Consider the following 20,690-nt stretch of genomic DNA (forward strand, 5'->3'; position numbering starts at 1 on the left):
CCATGCAAACAAAATACACAGTACATTTAATTTTTGTTCTTAATACAATTAGAAGCTAATTTTTATTGAACCAACTGTGATGGGAAACAAGTTTCAGAATAATTTCTTATCATATGTGCTGTAATAGTGAGTTCCATCATCCACACAAATACTGTTTACTAATAAACAGACTTGATTATTTTGGACCATTCCATCTTTGCTTTTGGCACCAGCATTGACTGCTGAGAGAGAAAATATTTGTGTGCTCCAGTTATGACTAAGGGGTCTCCATGGTGACATCTTGTCCATCACACTTATAAACCAGGCCTTGATGCCTACCCTGCGTTTTCATGTTTTATCATGTATTTTTTTTAAATGAAAGTTAAAAAAATAAATGCAATAAAGGTTTTAAACACTTTTGACGCTTTGAAAGTTTTTGATACCTTGTGTTAACAGGACAAACCGGATAGACTGCTTCATATATCCATAGAATGGATATGTTTCCAATTCATCTGGGAAACCTCCCACTGAAAGTGTTTGGTAAGGGCAGGACTTTTAAAGACATTCTCATTAGGTAATAAGACAGATGTTCTGTCCGTAACATTCATAAGGACCAATCAGAATGGCAAGACAAAATTAAATTGTATGCATTTGAATACACTAGCTAACAGTACAACTTACCCCCACCCAAAGCAATCACAAACCCATGCCGAGGCAGGTGGGGAGAAGAGGAAAAACATTTTTTGTCTTTTGATGGTGTGGCACTTTCCTCTTGTTTTAATCAAGAAATCTGGTCTAGTTCTGATCAAACTGCCGCTTTGGCTACATACAAGAAAATTGCTCCGCTAGGAGCCATTGCACACACTGATTCATACTGTAACAAACCCCCCAGGGCTAGAAAATTTTGAAAGAAATATTTAACTGTGATGATTTTGTCTCATTTTGCAAATTGGATATGAACTGTTGTATTAAAGGAATGATGATAAAAATAGTTAATAAAATTAACTTTTTATCTTACATCCATGATATTGATGTTTTGCCAATAATATTGTGCATCCATGAAAGAGGGCTGTCTAAACTGCACAAATACATCAGTAATGTTTTGGTTCCAAAATGTTGCAGATATAATGGTGTAATTCATACAGTTTGTAGAAGTTTGCCTGTAATTTTCAGAAATTTACCCAATACTGAGTACCCAAAACATTCATTTTTGTTGCCGTGGTATCAAACAAGTAATTGTAATGATGAATTTTAAATAGGATCATAACACAAATTTAAAAAGCTGGTATTATGATAACCCTATCATCACTACTGATATCCTAATGCTGAGTGTTCACTTTGAATTAGCACAACTTTTCTTTTTGGAGTTTCTGAGTTGAGCACACTTTTAATTGTAAATGGGTCTATGTTGTACAAAATGAATATCCTGCTGTGTATAAGGAGTTTTAAAACAAGCAATTCAGGGTATAAAGTGATAATAAAAGTATTAAGTGAGGACACAAAACAAGTGGGAAGATGAGTCATTTTCTATTAGAATTTATACAGTCAAACTTTTAAAGAGTCTTCCTCTGCCGGCTGTTAGAAAAGCATGAAGGTCTAATTTCCAGGTACTGCAGCAGTCCACTATTTGAACCTGAAGGCTATTTTCACTTCTTTGAAACAGTCTTGATCAAAGCGAAGGACTGACTGTTCCCTCCAAAAACACTGACAGTTACATGTTTTCTCTGATGTTTTGATGCTGTACAGATTGCAAAAGACTACCAATCCATGAAATCCTGAAAACCCCCCCCCAACAAAAAGTCAAGCAAAAATATTTTCAAAACTCACACCCCTAACTTTTCTTGTGTCTTCACTTCTGTGCTGACGCTAATAATCTTCCTTCACCCAAGCAGTGAGAATATCATCATCTCTATCACTCCAACAGCTCAGCTTGTGGGAATCGTACCTTCCCACTGCTTTCTCACACACACTGTATTGTTTATTCAGGCAGATGGCAGTAGTCTCCTCCCTAATCCTCGCTGCCCAACTACCCCCACCCCTCTTTATGTGGCCTTCTCTGATCCTCCTGATCTGACCTTGCAGGCTCCATGGGGGTTAAAGAAACTGATAAAAAAACACACAGAGATGATTTTTTCTTTTATGCAGCGCTATCTCTCTGACCTTGTCACTTCCCTGTATTGTTACAAATGCAGCAAGTTATTCTCCAGGCTTCCTGGTACTTTCTAAACTGAGATATGGAGGTATACGTAAAGGTTGTTTTGATTATAGCACTGAGGACAGAGACATTGCTTCAATGACTAACTGCTCAGCATCAGTTCTATAGAGAGATAAAAAAGGCAGGAATAATAAGAGGAGGAATGTGAAGAGATACAGACAACAAAGCCGACACACAAAGGATAGTAGAGCATCCCTCATAAGGAGATTGAACACAAATTGGGCACAATATCACAGAAAATTTTAAGTCAGCTCAAGAGGGGCGGACCAGTGTGGAAAAAAAACTAAATGGTGTAAAATGTCTTGAAGGCCGGTATTTAAAGGATTTGAACAGCGCACAGACCCAATGCTTAGGAAAAGATGAGGCAACAGAGCCCTTAATTGGCTGAGCACCACTGCGCACAGCAGGGATGCCAAGTCCCTGTACCTCCCCTCAAAAATAACAGTCCTTTCTATACGCAGAGAAGAGTTTGAGCTGCACAGGCACACTGGAAGACTCTGATTTATAAACATGCATTACAAAAATCAAGTTGATTCTAACATGAGCAGCAACAATAGTTTCAGAGAAGAGAGCCTATGAGGACAGAAGAAAACATCAGCATTCAGCGTGTAATGCAACAGGGGTAGTACAGTTCACAGGAGTTTAACCAAAAATGGAGAATCAGTTAAAAGCCTCAGAAAATTAGGCTTGAAATAGCAAAAAATGATGTTTTATATTAAAACTGAAAGTCCCACTAAGTGGTATTCATTCATATCTAAAGAGAAATTAACATTAATAGAATTAGAAAGCCTGAATTAAAATAAAAGCAGGAGAGGGGGTGAGTTATCACACTTGATTTACATCTTAGCGGCTGGCACAGTCATCAAAGTTTAGTTACACGCCATGTTTGTGACGCAACAGTTATCGTAAAACAATATCTCTTATTTGAACACGCATTAATATTTGTACAACCCAACTAATTTAAAGCATAATTATGGGGAAATTCACAGACTAGTTTGAAACTATAAGGGACTTCTTCACTACAAACTAGGCATCGAGTAGCTAACAGTAAAGCCATTATCTTCCGATAAAATCATTCATTGGAAACATCATCTCCTGCTAGCTTGTCCCTGCCCTCAAATTATGACTATGTTAGTTAGAAGCACACAGCAAATGACGGAAGTGGCTATCTTACTTTCTGCCCCAGGCTTTTATACAGTCTTCCTCTTGCATACATATTATGCATGTCTAGAAAAAGGGAATCCTCCACCACATTAGCAGTTAGCATTCTTATGGCTAGAATTGGCAATCTGTTATCCACTGATATCAATCACCGTCTTTCACAGTCTGCTAATTTGCTTTTAACGTGTTGCAATGCATAAACTATCTAGGTCGATACGACAGCTAAAGTAACTCCGGCTCAGGAAGAGAAACTGTTTAAGCAACCTATCTGGATTGTTTGTTTCTTGAAATGTTGAACAGTAAAGATTGGGAAAAAATGGAGGGAAACGTTTATGTTCATGATAAGCTATGACAAAATAGACCAATTATTGTCAAGATATTATAAATCAAATTATGATATGTGAAACTATATAAGATATTTAATCCCAAAATTTCTAGTGAGAGTGAGGATTATTAGAATTATCATTACTGAAAACAGGGCAACTTGTGGGCCCTACAATGAATCAGGACAAGACAAAGTGGCATAAAAACCAACAATAAACTGTACATTAGAGCAACAACATTGAAATAAAAAATAAATCCAACACACTGCAGATGGAAACACTTAAAGGAATGATCTCAGGAAAAGTATTATACAATATTTCTTATGACAGGGTTAAAAAACATGTTAGTTGAAAATACTCATAATTGTTGCTAACACTGATACTTTTTGTAAAGCTACATGTTCTTCTTCCATAGAAATTTTCACTAGGGAAACCCTGCAGATTAAAGGATTATAGTAAACATTCGAGTACAATTACAAAAGTAATTAGAATGAATACTTATTACTTAAAACTAAAAATGTGTTCTATTAAGTCAGAAAAATAGAGCTGAAATTGCCATTTGGGGATTTTTTAAGTTAACACGACTCACTTTAACAATCTTCAGCTGTTTGGGTTTACATGGACAGTAACAGAGGAAATGAAAGCTTGTAAATAATCATTAGTTGTTAACAGTTTAGAAATACTGATATCCTTATTATTAGAGGATACATGAGATCAGATTTTTGCTGATATCTGATAAGTCAATATCAAAATATTTTAAAGTTTAAGTATGAACAAATTAACGTACTTCAGTCCTCAAACACTTTTCAGTGTAAGGAATGATGATAAATAAAGAAAAAGGCTGAAGCTTGCATAGGTCTGTTGGTCCAGCCTAAAACTCCACTTATTTGTTCATACACTGTTAAAGAAAAATTGGGGATAAACTTAAAAAGGCCTCCAGTAGTGACAAGCAATTGAATTATTTTTTTTTAACCCAAATTAACAAGTGTCATCTTGCTACTTATCAACTTCAGTAGAATGAACTTAATTCAATTTCTTATTACCGACTAAAGAATTTTTAATAAAGTTTTTCCACAATTTCCTTTTTAGAGTGTATGGCCAATATTTACAGCTAAAATACTGGCTGTAGAACCTTGCAAAGCAGATGGATACGCCCGTTTCTTTGTTTCTCACTGGCGAAACCATCTTGCAAAGCTCCTGTCCGAACTGTTTGGGCCCGGTTAGAAAATGGCAGGACCAATCAGCGACGAGGGGCAGTGCTTTCGGGCGCAGCGGAGTCGTGACATGTGTGAAACACATCCATCAGGCTTGTCAGGTTACTGGCTGTACATATCTGCAGAAATGTTCACATCTGCCAATAACAATAATTCATTTTTTAAGCTAATATCTGCAGATATTAATATTATATTGATAATACTGTGCATCCCTTCTGCTTATAAAAGCCACGCCCCATCCTATGTTTTTCAGAAAAGAGTTTTGGTTAATTTTGATATCCTAAATATAGGCTTTAATAAAACCAACTTACAATGTCATTTGAGCTGTTGCTGCTGCATTTTTAGATCTTGAAGAAAACTGCAGATTAAAGCAGATGATTTGTCTTTGAATGTGGGGAGTAAACCTAAGAAGCATGCTTAAGTTTTTCAGAAAACAATACACCCTGCGACACTGAATTCAGTGACAAAAGCCTGTGAAACAGAGGCTGTAGTTGGAATATGGTACAATAATTTTGGCTCCCTGCTCTGCAATTTTCCCCATGCCAACTTCTGAAACCAAAACTAGGCTGCTTTCATTGCACAGACACAAAATGGGTTATTTTTCCACTGGGATGGCTAATAAACTGTGTTTATCCCTTTAAACGTCCAGGCACCAAGCCCACTCTGGCCAAAAAATAACAAAAATAAAATAACATAAAATTCATGAGAGTGTGAGCCTTTAACTTTATCAGGCTTATTAAATTGAGATTTATAATCTCAGTTTGGCCTTATAAAACCATTTCCCATTGAAACGAACAGTCGTTGTGTCTGTTGGCTTACGTGGATGACCCTGTTGAAGCAGGAATGAAACTCACTGCCAATACTGCAATTAACAACACTGGAAACTATCTCTTGGTCCCCCTTCTTAGTCATTAGTGATAAATCAACTTATTCCCCATCCTGTCTGTAATCTCTAAATTGATGCCATGCTCTACTAGGCCAGAGACATCTGTCCTGTTGGTCGTTTCCGTTCGGCAGACGAGTGGGTGTCCCTGTACTTAATGGTGCCCTGGTGAGAAGAGGCTCCCTGATTCAGCCTCTATCTCCGGGCTCTGGCAGTGATGGACTGTGGCCAACGAGCTCCTCAGGGTTGCAGCACAAAGCATTGCAACTCATTCATTTCCTCATTCAGGCGTCAGTCTGCTACTCAAGGCGCGGAAATGTTTCAAAAACCTGCAGAGTTGTGGATTACTATTTCAAAAAGAGGTGAATGGAGGGTTGATTAATTATTCCTCAGTAGGAGAGTCTGCCTTCAAAGTGGTCATATTAAGATGAAGGATTCACCTGGTTGGAGGTTAAAGCTGAGCTAATCAATTGTGTGATCATGGGGAAAAACCTTGATGCTCTGGACGCTCCCAGATTAGATTTCTGTACAGCTGCTGAATGTTAAATCAATTTTTATTGAATTGAGATATATTTAAATATGCTAATGGAGAAACATTGTCTCAGGCATTTCATTGGATATCGAATGGCCATTTGAAGTCCAGGCTGAGCTCCCTCATTGATCTGCCTCTGATCGGACTGCCTCGATATGTAAGCCCGATTATCTCTGAGAGGCTTTACACACTGCATTCCTCCACTTTTCGCTGTGTGTTTCCATCCACTCTGCAGGAAATCAATGTGGGACATCAGTAAACAGAGTTATGAGCTAGCACATCTATGCTGCTGCTGACTGTTTATTGCTTGTGTGCAAGAGCATTAAGCTACAGCTGAGGGGCCAAGCCTGTCAATAGTGATAGTCTCTGTGGAAAAGATGGCATCAGAATGAAACGCTCCCAGCTGAGCTAATGCAAACACACTGATGGCAGCAGTTTATTTGAGGCAGTATTTGGGGTTTTTATCATTTAGCTAATCTAACTATCTGTGTCTATTTTCCTTATCTTTATCAACATACAGAGTATGTTTTTTTACTTGAAGCAGTGTAGCATCTGTATTAACCTAAATCATCATTGCTTACCTACTACGACTCACTTAATAGAGTAAGAGCTGCAAAAAAGCACAACAGCAGCTCATTTTCAAAGCCCTTCAGCTCCATTTGTAACACCAACCATACATAGGAATTCAGTTCTGATGCATTTTGGAGCCAACAGAAAATCACACAGAGCTGTTACTGTCCCCTCTTAGACAACTTATTTGTTGACGAGCAAAATGTGCTGAAAGAATTGAGAAGCACGTTTACTGTCAAGGTTCAGTAATATTTTAGATTTTGTCCAAATATGACTAGCAGAGCCTGTTGCCATGATGTCTCTAGTCTGTAGCTACGTAGCTTTATTGGAGAGGCTAATTATTACATAGTAATTGAGAGAGGGTTGTAGAGGTCCAAACTTATTTAGCCAACTTGAAGACTGACAAGGAAAGAGACAACTTTTTGGTGGAGAGAGAGAGAGAGAGAGACATCCTTTTGGCACAAGATCCATCCATCTATTATCTATACACCCTATCCCTTTCAGGGTTGCAGTGGGTTGAAGCCAATTTCAGTTGTCACTGAGTGTGAGGACAAACAACCAGTCGCCCTCACACCTATGGACAATTTAGTGCCACCAATTAATGTAACAAATGTAGAGAAAATCCATGCAACACAGAAAGGCTCTGTCTGACCACTGTGAACTAGGAACCTTGCTGTAAGGCTCTAACCCTGTAATCCATGCAGCCCTCGGTGCAAGATGGCTTTCTGCACCGTAAAGCTGCAAAACATGAGTCCATAATGACAATAGAGCAATATCACCCCACAGTCACCGCTCGATCTGTTTTGAATAATATCTGCAGGGATGTACACACTGCTGCCAGACTGTTGCTTTTAGTTTTGCTTCTTGCTTGGTCACTCTTAATCTTTTCTTTGCTTCATCCACCACCATCCTGTTTTACCTCTTAGCCTCAGCTAAGACTATCAAACTCAGGGTTTATACAGGAATTCTGGGGTTGAATTCACTACCTTTTACCACCTTTTTTACCATCTCTACAATATTTTTTTTACTACCACCACGCAATACTTGTGCTCATAGCTGAGCTTGTGTTTGCAGTTGCACTGCTCTGTGTCGCACCAAAAAACATAATAGGGAGCTGCTCCCCCTGTGCGCCAATCCACTGCTGGTGAATGATGGATTCTCAGTGTGATTTGATCGCCGTAACACCATTCCAGGTCGCATTTATAGGGCCCTACGAAATCCATTTTATTTTTTCCAAATTCTGTTTAATTTTTTCCAAATTCTGTTTTTTTTGTTTTAATTTTTTTGAATTCCATTTTTTAACCTTTCCACTAATTTCACCATAAAAAAATGACTTGTTTATGTAAATGAATCAAATGTTCACTAATTAAATAGAAATAACCTTAAATTTATTGAAAAAGGGCCACAATTGGCCCAGGAGCCGTTGTTTGGATAACCCTGATATAAAATATTTATAACCAGTCTAACAGTCAGATATTTCTAACATTTCAAGACACATTCACTTGTATAATCACATCCTAACTGATTTTTATAATGTAAATGAAGAAATCATTCTGTCCTCTCAAACACAGAGTGGTAGTAACTTAATAAGAAGGTCACATTAAAGTTAAATAGTTAAAAGTAAACCTGTTACCTAAACTTTTTTTTACTCCCTCAGTCTGTAACAGTCCATGCAGTTTGATGGTGCATTGTTTTACTCCTGACTGTAACGGTTCTCTCCTCATCTCCCTCCATCCTCGCTGTCTGTCCGTCTGTCCCATATCAGAGCGCTACGTTAATGCGGACACGTATTGGCTCGTTAAGCAACCAAAGGGAACTACAGTATCTACAGGATGAATGATTAAGATAACTGTTACTCGAATTTAACATCATTTAGACTTCATAAAATCTCGAGTCTGTCCAACTTGATTTTGAGCCTCCGAGGGTTGAGTGGTGTGCCTCGCGTGAGGTGAGACACACCGCTCAGGTGGTGAGGTAAAATAACTCAAAGCACAGATGAGTTTTCTTGAAGGTGCAACATTATGTCACATGGTACTGGCCCGTAAGGGGCTATGTGATGTTTGCCGGTGTTTCGTGAAGCCACTTTGACATGCTGTTATTGTTTAGGACGGGGCGGGGTGAGTGTTTGTGAGTGAGGGACAAGTTGTGCCCCGCTTTAGTGTTCCCCCGGGAACACATTCCTCAGATATATGTTCCTCTTTCTAAAAAAACCCAAAAACACAGCATTTTAGTCAAATTCATTCAATTTCCGCGATTCAGGATCAATGCAAAAGTCATAATATAATGAAAGGGTGGTGAAAAATTTACTACCAAGTCAAATTGCATTTGTTACCTTTTTCATTTACTACCTTTTACTATCCCACGTCTACCCTGAAACTGTACTGAGACAAACTAACTGGCTTCTTTTTAGCTAATGACTACAGGCTGTTATCCAGAGAAAAGGAGACACAACTGACTATTAGCTGAAGAGGGGTGAATTATTTTGACCTGGTAGTTTTTTGTGCAATCTTTTGTTTCTGTGTGGAAAGTAAAATTGTAAGCATCCAAAATAAAACTAGGATGTTTGGGTAAGCTGTGTAAAAAATCCTTGCTTTGTTAAACTGAATTTGGTAAGTGCTTAAAAAGGACATTTTCCAAGGGGGGCTAATAATTTTGTCCTCATCTGTCTACATTTGGAGAATATGTCACCAGCAAGATAAACATTCTGGTTTGTGCTTTTCAGGGTCAAAACCAAGTTTTAATTCTGTTTCTTCTGTTTTTCTTCCCAGCTCAGGTATACTATGAATCCAGCTTCTGAAGCGAGATTTATTGAGGTAAAATGTGAATATAGACAGGACTGTGACAGCAGGTAGACGCAGCCAACACAGAAGCCTGGTGTGATAGCTGTAACTGCTATCTAGAGCCGACACGTGCCTCAGCTGCCACGTTGGAAACACGCACCCAGTCTGAAACAGGCCTCACATATTGTTGCCTTGATGAAAACCTTACGCCTGCGTTTTTTCTGTGATTTCTTAAATTCACTCTGAAGTTTCATTTATTTAAAATAAATTTAGCCCAGCTCAATATTTTTTTTTAGATGAAACTTTTAAAGAGTCCAGCTATGAGCATTCATGACAATTACTCCAACAGATGTGGAGACATTTCAGTCTAGACAAACTGGCAAACTAACAGCTGTTGAAATCCTCAGAGCCATGCACAGACCAGGATCCATTATTGGATAATCTGGATATTTGAGGTATGTGCTACACTCATTTATATATTTTTCTTATATCTGCATTGCACATAAACCCCATAGCAGTAGATGGAAATTAGCTCTGCCTACTCTTCAGTCCAATACATTTACAGTAAAACTGTTCTTGTTTAAACAAACCCATATATGAAAAGAATTATTCATATGAGATCATTAGCTCATGCAGGCATACTGCTGGCTGTTTACAGTGATTTCGGTCTTTGTGGGCCAACAATGACTGATGTTAGAGTCCACACCATCTCTTAATGTGGGAGATTGTTGATCTGCTGATTGCCGGTGTCAGTGAGTAATAATTAAGGCACTTACTTAGGCACTTCACATTTAAATTCAGGATTTTGAGCAGAGGGATGCAGACTACTTCAAAAAGAGGTCTGAAGTTCTCTGAGCATGTTTGTGTTGAGTATGAGGGGGAGTGAGGGAATAACAACCCTGCAAATTACAACCTTCTTCAATTTTCCACATCAAGGCCTTTCTGGAGAGGGAAAGTTGCAGAAATTGAGGCGAGCGCTGACATCCCAAACTGACCTGACTCAGAAGTGCCCTTGAGAGTGAACCAATGGAACATCAAAACAAACAAAGCTTCCACTAACTTCACAGTTAACTCATGAATGGTTGTTACATTATTTCTACTGAGCATACTCATGCTTTCTCTTTTTCTTCCTCCTGTTTCTGGTTAAATGTCAGACTCCGGCTGAAGAGCAGAGGAGGGAGCATCATCAGTCTGGATTGTGAGACAGGAAGCATCAGCGTCATTAGCAGTCATTAGTTCACAGACAGCGGGTCACGTCATGACACCACGCTGCCTCTCTCCATCACTCACACAGACACTGGAGGATTGACTCAGTAGAAACACCACGCCTGCATCCTGCTGCTGCTCCTTCTCATATCTGACGGCTGGAGCAGTGGCCTCTCTGAGTGCATGTATGTGTGTCGTGCAATCATTTATTTTGATTTTAATTCCATCTCTGCTCCCCTCAGACGAGCTGCTATCCCTCCCACTTCGCGCTCAGAGCTATAGCGAGGCTTAACGCTAAACAAATTGACAATTATCATGCCAATCTTCGCCTCATTGGCTTCCAGCAGAGTTCAGAATAGACTTTTAAAATGCCGCTGATTATTTTCAGAGCACCGGGGTCTTACTGTTCCCTGTGTAGTCAGAGGGAGACGTTATCAGTCAAAAGCTGAGAATTCAAATTAAATTTATTGCACTTCTTTAATTACAGCCCATATTCTTTTAAAACCTGCAGCCTGAAGACATTATTAGACTGGCAGGTCATTTCTCATGACCTCTTTTTAAATCAATTTCAGACAGGTTTCGATTCATCTATTTTACCTGTCCTATAAAGCATTTATATTCATTTTCAGTAAATAGCATCAAGGATACTAACTCCTTGGATGCCCTGTTAAATAAGCTGGACTAAAAGTTGCATGGAAGCAAAGCAAGGACGAGAAAAGAATGAAGGAGGAAGAAAAGGTGAGCTGAATAAAAGAGCAAGCAGTGACACTAGAGGTGCAAACAAATGCATTATTCAGATCTGTATAGATGATTAATACTAATATCTTTGCATTCATATTAACTATCATCATTACCACTCATTCCTGAGACAAACCTCTTAAAAAACCTAATATTACTTTAATATAGGCAAAAAACAGCATTGAATACAGAACCAAACTCAGTAGAAATCATTCTTTCCTGTTGCATGATGTTACTTGGAAGACAAAGCATCCCTAAATCCATTAAATAAGTCAACAAGGATGGGTTAAAATCCCATTCTCATCGAATACCATTGGAGGCTGGCCCCGGTCTGACCATATCTGGACTTTGGCCTGGTAGCTGGAGAGGTGCCAGGTCACTTTGTGATTACTGTGGAAGTGCCCTTGAGCAAGCGCTGAACACCCAACAGCTCCTGGCAGCGCTTCAACAAGAGCAGCAAAGCCGTCACTCGGACATTAGTCTCCATTAGTGCATATACATGGGGTTTCTGTCATGTAATTCAGGATACATGCTTAGAGTGTAAAACAATGAATTTCCCTTCAGGGATTAATAAGGTTTGTCTTTTTCTTAAGAATATATGTGCTGTAGTAATGTCACTTGAACTTGAAAACAGATATGGGACTATGAAGACAAAAGAAAAAACTAAACTATGTTTGACAGAGTAAAAAAAATAATGATAAAACTGTATTTTACATAAACTTGTTCTCCCATCTTTTGGGGGACCAAAAAGGGAATAAATAATCATGCTTTAACCAAAAATCTTCAAAATATTCACATATTTACAAAACAAAGGCCTTGTGCTTCTTTGTGTTGGCTTTATTTGTGCCATTTCTCAAAGCAGCAGTGACACAGAGGGCCACATCACAGGCTCTCTGTGTCTCTTTCTCTCCACTATGAGCTAATCAGGAGGTCTCTGTCATGATCTGCTTAGCCTGAAGTACATAGTTTGGCAAAGCATGATGCAACAATGAAACAGCCTACAGTTGGTTGTCACAGCCCATGTGCCAAAACAATATGGTGGCTGATGCAAAGCTAGGGCAGAAACATTTAAAAATGGATTAAAAACACTGGAGTTACTAGTGTGGATTGAATCTAGGCTTGCCAGTAAAGTTACCCTAAGGGCTAAAAAAGCATGGATAGAGCAATAGAGTGGTGCAGGAATGAGTCCTAAAACACAGAAGTGTGTTAGCATTTTAGCACTTCTGGTTCCCACGTCTGAAAGTCTGTGGGATTTTTGATTGAGTCTTCAGTTAAAAGCCTGAAATAAGGTCTGTGGTGAACACAAGCTCAAGAGATTTTAATGTTTTATCCTACAACATAAAATACATCTGAAACAGGCCTCACCTTAAGAGTTCTGCATGTTTTCACATCTTAATAAAGGCGGTTGCTAAAGTAAAGCTAACAAGAACTACAGCGTTAGTCAAGAAGATTATACGTCTTCATCAGAAGCGTGGCAACTGAGCCTGCCCCTCACTTGTATCTGTGGGTGATGACATCAAATTCAGCTGACCGTGTTGTAGTTCAGTATAGCATGACATTAGCCATTTACATACGTCAGTTGTATTAAGGAACCAGATATGATGCTTATATCATTAATTTATGAAGATTATCTTTATGAACAAACATGTAAGTTTCATAAACCTTTATTGGACACAGACCTTATTTTCAAGAAAGATCCAAAAACCCACTGAAAAATCCCATAGGCTCGTCGCCAAGGGAACCCATGTGAAAATTACATCATGACTGCACCACTCTATTGGAATGACACAACAGCAAGCTGGGGGGGGCATCAAGCTGCTACTGACATTTCCTGGTATTGGCATTGACAATAAAAGCGCTCAAGATAAATAAAAACAAGGTCCAAATAGCCTATTCAACATTGATTCAACTGAGCTTTGGCAAAGGAAAAAGCAAGCTATGGTGTTTACATTTTTACATAATTGAACACCACATCCCGGACTAAACAAGGGCTCAGGTCAAACCGAGTTGATCTGTTGCAGAGGAAATAAGACCTGTTTTACTTCATTGCTGTGCTCCACATTAGTTATATTGACGCAAATCTGTGACGTTTGGCTTGTTATCTGGCCGCTCTTTAGTGTCAGAGCGAAACACGTTGATTATCTGACTTAGACTGAGCGGTTGTCTGTCATATATCACACTGCTATGCTAATGGTGGTATCAGTTATGCCTTGTGTGTTCACTATGACACAACGCATGCATTTAAACCAGTGATGGAAGTGTTACAAATGTTTCCTCAAACTTTCATTCTGTGTCAGAAATTATACTGGTTGATACTGGTTTACCACCCAGTTGAGATGCCAGTCTTGTCAGGTCGGGTTATGTGGTGTCCTGGACATATTTGTTTAAGGGGCTGTGTCTGGCTAAATACACGCAGTCTGATCGAGATCGAACATTTTTTGCCTCAGTATCATCAGACTCAGTCTATTTTATTCTACATCAAAGTGATCAGGTGTTTCTGTCTGTAGTGTGAAAGGAAAGCTGCAGAATTTAAAGTGAATTTGATAGAAAGTTAATATTTTATCTGTATATAGAAGCATTGAGGAGCAGATTTATATTTTAATATTAGGACGTTTTGCATGGTTCATCCTTTTCATCACCCTGCACCAGTTTGGTTTTGATGCCGTGCAGTATGAAGCTTGACTGATGAGTTATTTTTACCTCATGATGCTCATGAAGCTTGGCACTTTTACTGACACTTCAAACAGACTTTATTTTCATCTGGCCCTCCTCTCATTGCATCACCAGCTTTAGATATTTTAGAAAATCATGCAACATGGCAGTGTGTATTACTGTCTTTTCACTAACTTCACTAACACAAGGTACTTTGAAGATTTAGAGTAATTATAAAAATATTTCAGTGTATTCTTGTGAGTTAAAACTTCTTTGAACCCTGCAGGGAAATTCATAAGCTACTCATTGGAATATGAAGGAATCAAAATGAGCTCCACCTTTAACAGCTTAGACATTAAAGTGATGCACACATAAATTGATCACTTATTATAGTCCAAAAATATGATGTATATGTGTATGACTCCTAGTCAATGCAGCTTCAGTTGTGTTTACTTGTATTGAAGCATGTCTGTGTAAGTTTTCAGTCATCCTCTTCACAGTACTCCAGAGTTCAAGGAGATGGTTCATTTTTTCAGTGAGGTTGTTTAAGGTACTTGAAAATATTAAGCGTATGACCACCAAAAGAGGACGATCAGCTCTGCCTTTTATTGGGACACCTGTGCACTTACAGCATGGGAGTAAGAGAGGTATTTTTAAAGTTGATTATCAAGATTTTTGGCAATAGTAATGAGTGTAACCTCCAAAGATTTCAGTGCACAACAGACAGGTACAGTTTCAAAGTACAATCTAACAAATTTCAGGGAAAAAAGGGCCAAAAACAATGTTGAATGTATTTTATTTTTCCCCCAGTATGCATCGATGCTTGGCACAGTTTTGCAGTGCAACTTCTGTTTACATGTCCCTGCCTCAGTATATTGTCATCTCCTGATCAGCTGTTTCAGTCAGCAGGCTTCAACTTATCCAAGGACTTCAAACAAGTCTTATCTCCTTTTAGAGAAGACTCTGTACTTACACAGTTTCCATTTGCCTCGACTGTATTCAAAAGAATCTACATTTTAGAAAAACCTTATATCTTGAGTTATATATAACCAAAAGCTCTTATGATAGTTAGAGACCGGGAGAGCACTTTCTAGAATATGCACAAATGGAAAATGTTGCCAAAGTGTTTGTACAATTTAAACCCGCCATTCTTAACCTTGGGGTCCCAAGTGTTGAATTTATTTCTTGGGGTCACCAGATGGTTGTGAGAAAAATGAAATGATAGATTAAAAATGGCTTATCATACACTATATGGACAAATGCATTTGGCTTTACCTGTTAACTACTGAATTCAGGGGTTTCAATGAGGCCTGTGACAACCTAGCATCTAGTCTCCATTTGCAAACATTTGTGATACAAATGGGTCATTCTGAAGAGCTCAGTGACTTAAAGTGTGGTACTGTGATGGATTCCACTTTGCAATGAGAAGGGCTCATGAAATGTCATCCCTGCTGGATATTCCACCTCCAACTGTTAGTAATATGACTATGAAATTGAAGCGTTTAGGAATAACAGCAACTTAGCCACAAAGATGAAGACGATGTAAAATCATAGAGTGGGGTCAAAGACTGCTAAGGCGCGTTGTGCACACCGACATTGGACTGTGGAGAAGTGGAAACGTGCTCTGTGGAATAATTCTGTGTACGTTTCTCTGTTTGGCAGTCACATGGGTTAGTCTGGGTTTGGCGGGGGGGCATTAAAGCATCTGCTGAGGGGCACAAACTGCCATTCATAACTATGATATCCATTCATAAGTTGTCATTGACAGCACAGTCAGTATCGCTTCAATACGTGCTGCAAAGTAGAGGGTTGCATTGGGATTGGGTCCCGCCAGGTCCTGCGGGACCCAACGCAACGCAAATCTTGGTCTGAACTTTGCTGCGGGTGGGAACAGGCGGCTGAAAAAAAAAACACTATGGGATCTGAATGTAGCCGAGCGACAGGATGATGGAGTCAACAAATGATGTAGAAAAGAAGCTCAGACCAGGTCTTTACAACAGAAAAAGAAAACAAGGCAAGTCTGACAAGTTCTGTTTCTTCAGACAAGCTCTGATGGAATGACAGATGAATATCTACTACTGAATGCTAAATGGCTTGACAAGTTCAGTTTAATAAATAATTATTTCAACTGAAAACGCGAGTTTTTGTGTTTTGAAAGGTAGTAATGTTTATGCTGAGAACGACTAAATGAGCTGTCCTTGGTGCTGAAATGCGACTGATTTGACTGACAGCTGTCACTCAGAGAGAGAGTGAGGGGGAAAGAGATGCTCTCCGTCAATGGGCGATTGTACGTGTTTTTCTGCAGCTGATTCTTTTTTTAATCATTTAGATTTATAGGTTGTTTGCACTCACGTGATCTTCTTGGCCCGTTTTTACACAAGGCACTGTTTTTCGTTTTGATGTATTCCGTGACACTTTTGTTTCCTCTTTACCGCCGGAACAACACCCAGTCTGAATCTCTATTAATAGCCTATAAAATGACATGTTTTCTCCTGCGGGATGGAAGAAGACACCAAATAAATGCATCTCTATTACTGTGCGGACATGAATTCTCAGGGTTTTGCGGGTGCGGGCAGGAGCGGGATGAAGAAAACAGTCCCACGCAGGGCTCTACTGCAAAGTTTATATTTCATGTATTCAAGACACTGTGCTACAGCCTATATGAAAGCAACGTCTCTTTTTTCATTTTTCCTCGCATCCTTTTCATCTGTGTGTCACATGTGCGCACATTTTAGCGCATTATCATCTTAATGAACTTCAAACATCATTAAACCTTTTAAAGCAAGCTGAACCAGTTTTTGTGTGGAGCATTGCACATCTGGGAAAATTGTATTTCTCAGAATGAAGAATGAATTTTCACACATTGCAGCAGAGGCTCCAAATGTTAGGGAATGCTTGAGAGCAGTCAGTACACTCAGCAATGTGGTGAAATGTGTGATGTGCTGTTTTTTCTTGTCTCCCTCACTTTTTTGTGATTGTTTCTGTGTGCTGAAAAACTCTTTGTGACTTCAGACTCAATCACACGCTATACTGTAATGTGCTCTATAATTTTACATCAAGAAAAGTGCCACTTTCAGGATTCAGTGGGAAAAGGGCATTGGTCAGCTGTGAGTTCTTAATGCTTCACTTTGGACAATGCTATGCTTCCAACTTTGTGGCAACAGTTTGGGAAACGGGCTTTTCTATTCAAACATGACTTTCCCCGCAGTGCACAAAGCAAGGACTATAAAGACATGGTTGATGCGTTCGGTGTAGAAAAACGTGACTAGCCCACACGCCCTGACTTCAACACCATTGAGCACCTTTGGGATGAACTGGAACGAAAATTGTAAGCCAGGCCTTCTCTTCCAACACCAGTGCCTGACCTCATAAATGCTCTACAGAATGAAAGGGCACAGATTCCCACAAAATCACTCCAAAATCTTGTGGAAAGCCTTCCAAGAAGAGTGGAAGCTGCTAGAAAAGGGAGCTAGCTCCATATTAAAGTACATGTATTTGAATACAAAAAGGTATGCTATAATTTATTAACATGTAAATTCAATTTACATATTACACAAATTTTGAATGTTATCTTTTACAGGGACTTTTAGAAGCACTGACTTTGACAGTAGGTGGGGTTTACCATTAGTTTTTGTTAACTAGAACTTACAACCAGACAATGTGGTGCACACAGGACTCATATTTTTGATGTTGCAGTTCTAAAATAGGTATCAACATTTTTTAAAATATGTTAGATAAATACATTTTTTCAACTAAACTTTACTTTTCTAACTTGGAAATATTTGAAACTTTTGTTTGTGTGACTCCAGCTTATAACAGCATGTCTTCACTGCAGTAGTTCTTCTTTAACTAAATAAAAGATATCTGTAAAGTTTCCATCACTGCCAGACACAGACACCATTATAAAAAAGATGTGTGAAATAAAAAGTAACAGATACAGACAGTGCCTTTTCTGTTACCTATCCAAAGCAGGCATCACAGTCATTAAATCTGACATAGATAGCATTTCTTGTCATCCAAAGCCCACAGGCCTTGGTTCCAGGCCCTTTTGCTGCATTTCTTTTTTTCTTTCTCCCTGCTAACTTGCTTTTTTTCCTAGCTATTTCAGCAGTTACTCCCCCATGTAAGGGCAACAATTAAACCAAAATAATGTCCAAATAAACTGAAAATAAGAACACAATGTAGGGAAGCTCACCCTGGTTGTGTGTGTGAGCTCTCTCTGGTAATAACGCCTTCTTTGTCCATCAGCATCTGTCTGAAGGTGCTCACTTTCTGCCGGATCTCTTCTTCTGTGTACCTGAGGATGGAAAAAGACAAAAGCACACACATATCCATCAATAATCTGCACATTTCACCTCAGTGGGGGCACAGTCTGGGCTAGCTGTTATCTGTCATAACTGCCAGATGCTTGTGAAGGAGACATGTCACCCCCAAACTATCACACAGAGTCCCAGCAAATGGAGCAAAAGAGCATTATCTGACCGTGCCCCTAACCAAAGATGCCGCTCAGCCGGGTGATGATGAGTCACTGTCAACCCTCCCCTGACCTCGGTGGGTTCCTTGTTCCTGCCCAGGCTGCGTGTCATGTTTTATTCTGCAAGCAGAACGCTGAGCAGAGAGCAACTGAGGGGCAGCGTGAGGAGCTTTCAGCAAGTTGACACACAGAATATTGCAGACTGCTGCAGTGGCACATGAAAGAAATGACTGCTTGTGTTGCATTAATATTCATATTTAGAGTTTGTTACTGAGAAAAACAGTCGCTTCTTCCATTTTTTGCTATATTGCAGCTGTCGGAGTGTGCAAAAAGAGATCAGTTTTGCTTTGAGTTTACTCTGATCTTATTTGCTGCTGTGGAGAATAAATGAATCAAACTCTCTTAATATTTTTCATGCAAACAGCTTTTGGCTACATCCTGTCATTCTGTGAATAACAGAAGTAACCTCTGACAACAGACTCCTGCAGCTCTGCCAGACAGTAATAACTCCACCAGCCTGTCTGAACAAGTACCGTCTGTCCCGTACTATTCTGCAGATTCTCATAGGTTAGTTAACTTGACAGTACAGGGTCTCTTCAGCACAACGAGCTGTTCTCCTGCTGTATTCACACGGTCTCCACACTCTGCCCGGGCTGTGGTAATGGAATGTAATGAGCTGCAGAGGCAGAGGAACATGAAGGAAGAGGAGAGGATGGAGGAGGAAAGGAGGGGAGGGGAAAGGGAGAGAATTAATAAAGCTGTGAAAATGTGGCCAGGAGCCAGACATCACAGAGTTAGACTGACTGGAAGCGTCAGCCATTAATAATGTACTGTGGTGTTTGTATCAAGTTCAACAACATGAGCGTGGGCGAGGGGGGCTTGGGATATGTTTAGATATAGATCCACTAATTATCCTCAGTTAAAAGTAGTCCACATGAACAGTAAATTTGTTGTACATACAGAATAAAACCATCTCTTGAGTATCATCACACTAATATAGGAAAATGTGGGGCTATCTCATATGTAAGCTCCAATAATAAAACATTCGGGGGATCATGTGTATTGGAAGTTTCATACCAATCTAAATGTCTGCAACTTTAAAGGCTGATTCCACTATTTTTAACCCATACTTTTTCATAGGCCAGTTTGAACAGGAGACTTTTACTAAAAAGTCTGAAAATCCATCAGAAGATTTCTGTAGCTTACAGCTGCAAGTCAGGTGGAAATGTCTGCAGTGCAGCTACCATAAAAATCATAAAAAATATTGTACCCTCTCTTTTCGTTGTAGGGAATTTGTGCATCCAGTAGCTATACTACAGTAGTTGAGCAGTGATTGTTGTGAGAAAGGCTCAGAGCCCTTGAGTCCCTCTGTTCTCCTCTTCAAGACACATTGCCCTTATTGAGGAGGGTCCACAGTTAAACCAGAGCTCCACAGGGTATTTACTTAACAGTATACTTTCTGTTTTCTACGATCTAACATGGGAGAAAAACGGTTAAAAAATGTCGCCATACCCCTGCCTGTCTGGTCTGGGTGGTATGTATATTGATATTGTATTAATGTGGGTGAATTTTCATTCGTGTTAGCTCTTGTGCAGTTTTTAACTGTGGCAGCTGTGTAACCCTGCAAAGCAGATGGATTGGCCAGACTCCATGTCTGTCATCAGGCAAATCCATCTTGAAAAGCTCCAGTCAGATTGTGCCAGGTCTGCGAACAGTACTTAAAAAATCAGAGTAATTTGAGGAGAACAGGGCAGGTGCTAGAGGGGGATTTTGTTGAACTGGAAGGCGATAGCAATGGCTGCTGCTGGTGTAGCGATTTTCTCTGATGTAGCTATTGTATAGCCAGTTTTATCAGTACTGAACCAGGTTTCTTTATTAGATAAAGGGCAAAGAATGTCACTGAAAACTTTTCATGGTAGAAAAGATGTTTCCCTCTTTTCCTGACCTGCTTTGGCATGAGTTT

General features: G+C 39.4%; 1 protein-coding gene across 2 annotated transcripts in view; it reads right to left on the bottom strand.

The window, feature by feature from the left end:
• Window positions 1-20,690, bottom strand: part of srrm3 (serine/arginine repetitive matrix 3) — a 182,730-nt gene that overhangs the window by 43,760 nt on the left and 118,280 nt on the right. For both annotated transcript variants that reach the window (XR_005992699.1, XM_041802223.1), the window contains exon 4: window positions 18,449-18,550. Coding sequence is in view for 1 of the 2 variants with exons in the window: in XM_041802223.1 (XP_041658157.1) it covers window positions 18,449-18,550 (102 nt within the window). In the remaining variant the exon portion in view is untranslated. The remainder of the gene's footprint in view (window positions 1-18,448; window positions 18,551-20,690) is intronic.

Source organism: Cheilinus undulatus, linkage group 12 (genome assembly GCF_018320785.1).
Source record: "Cheilinus undulatus linkage group 12, ASM1832078v1, whole genome shotgun sequence".
NCBI lineage: Eukaryota > Metazoa > Chordata > Actinopteri > Labriformes > Labridae > Cheilinus > Cheilinus undulatus.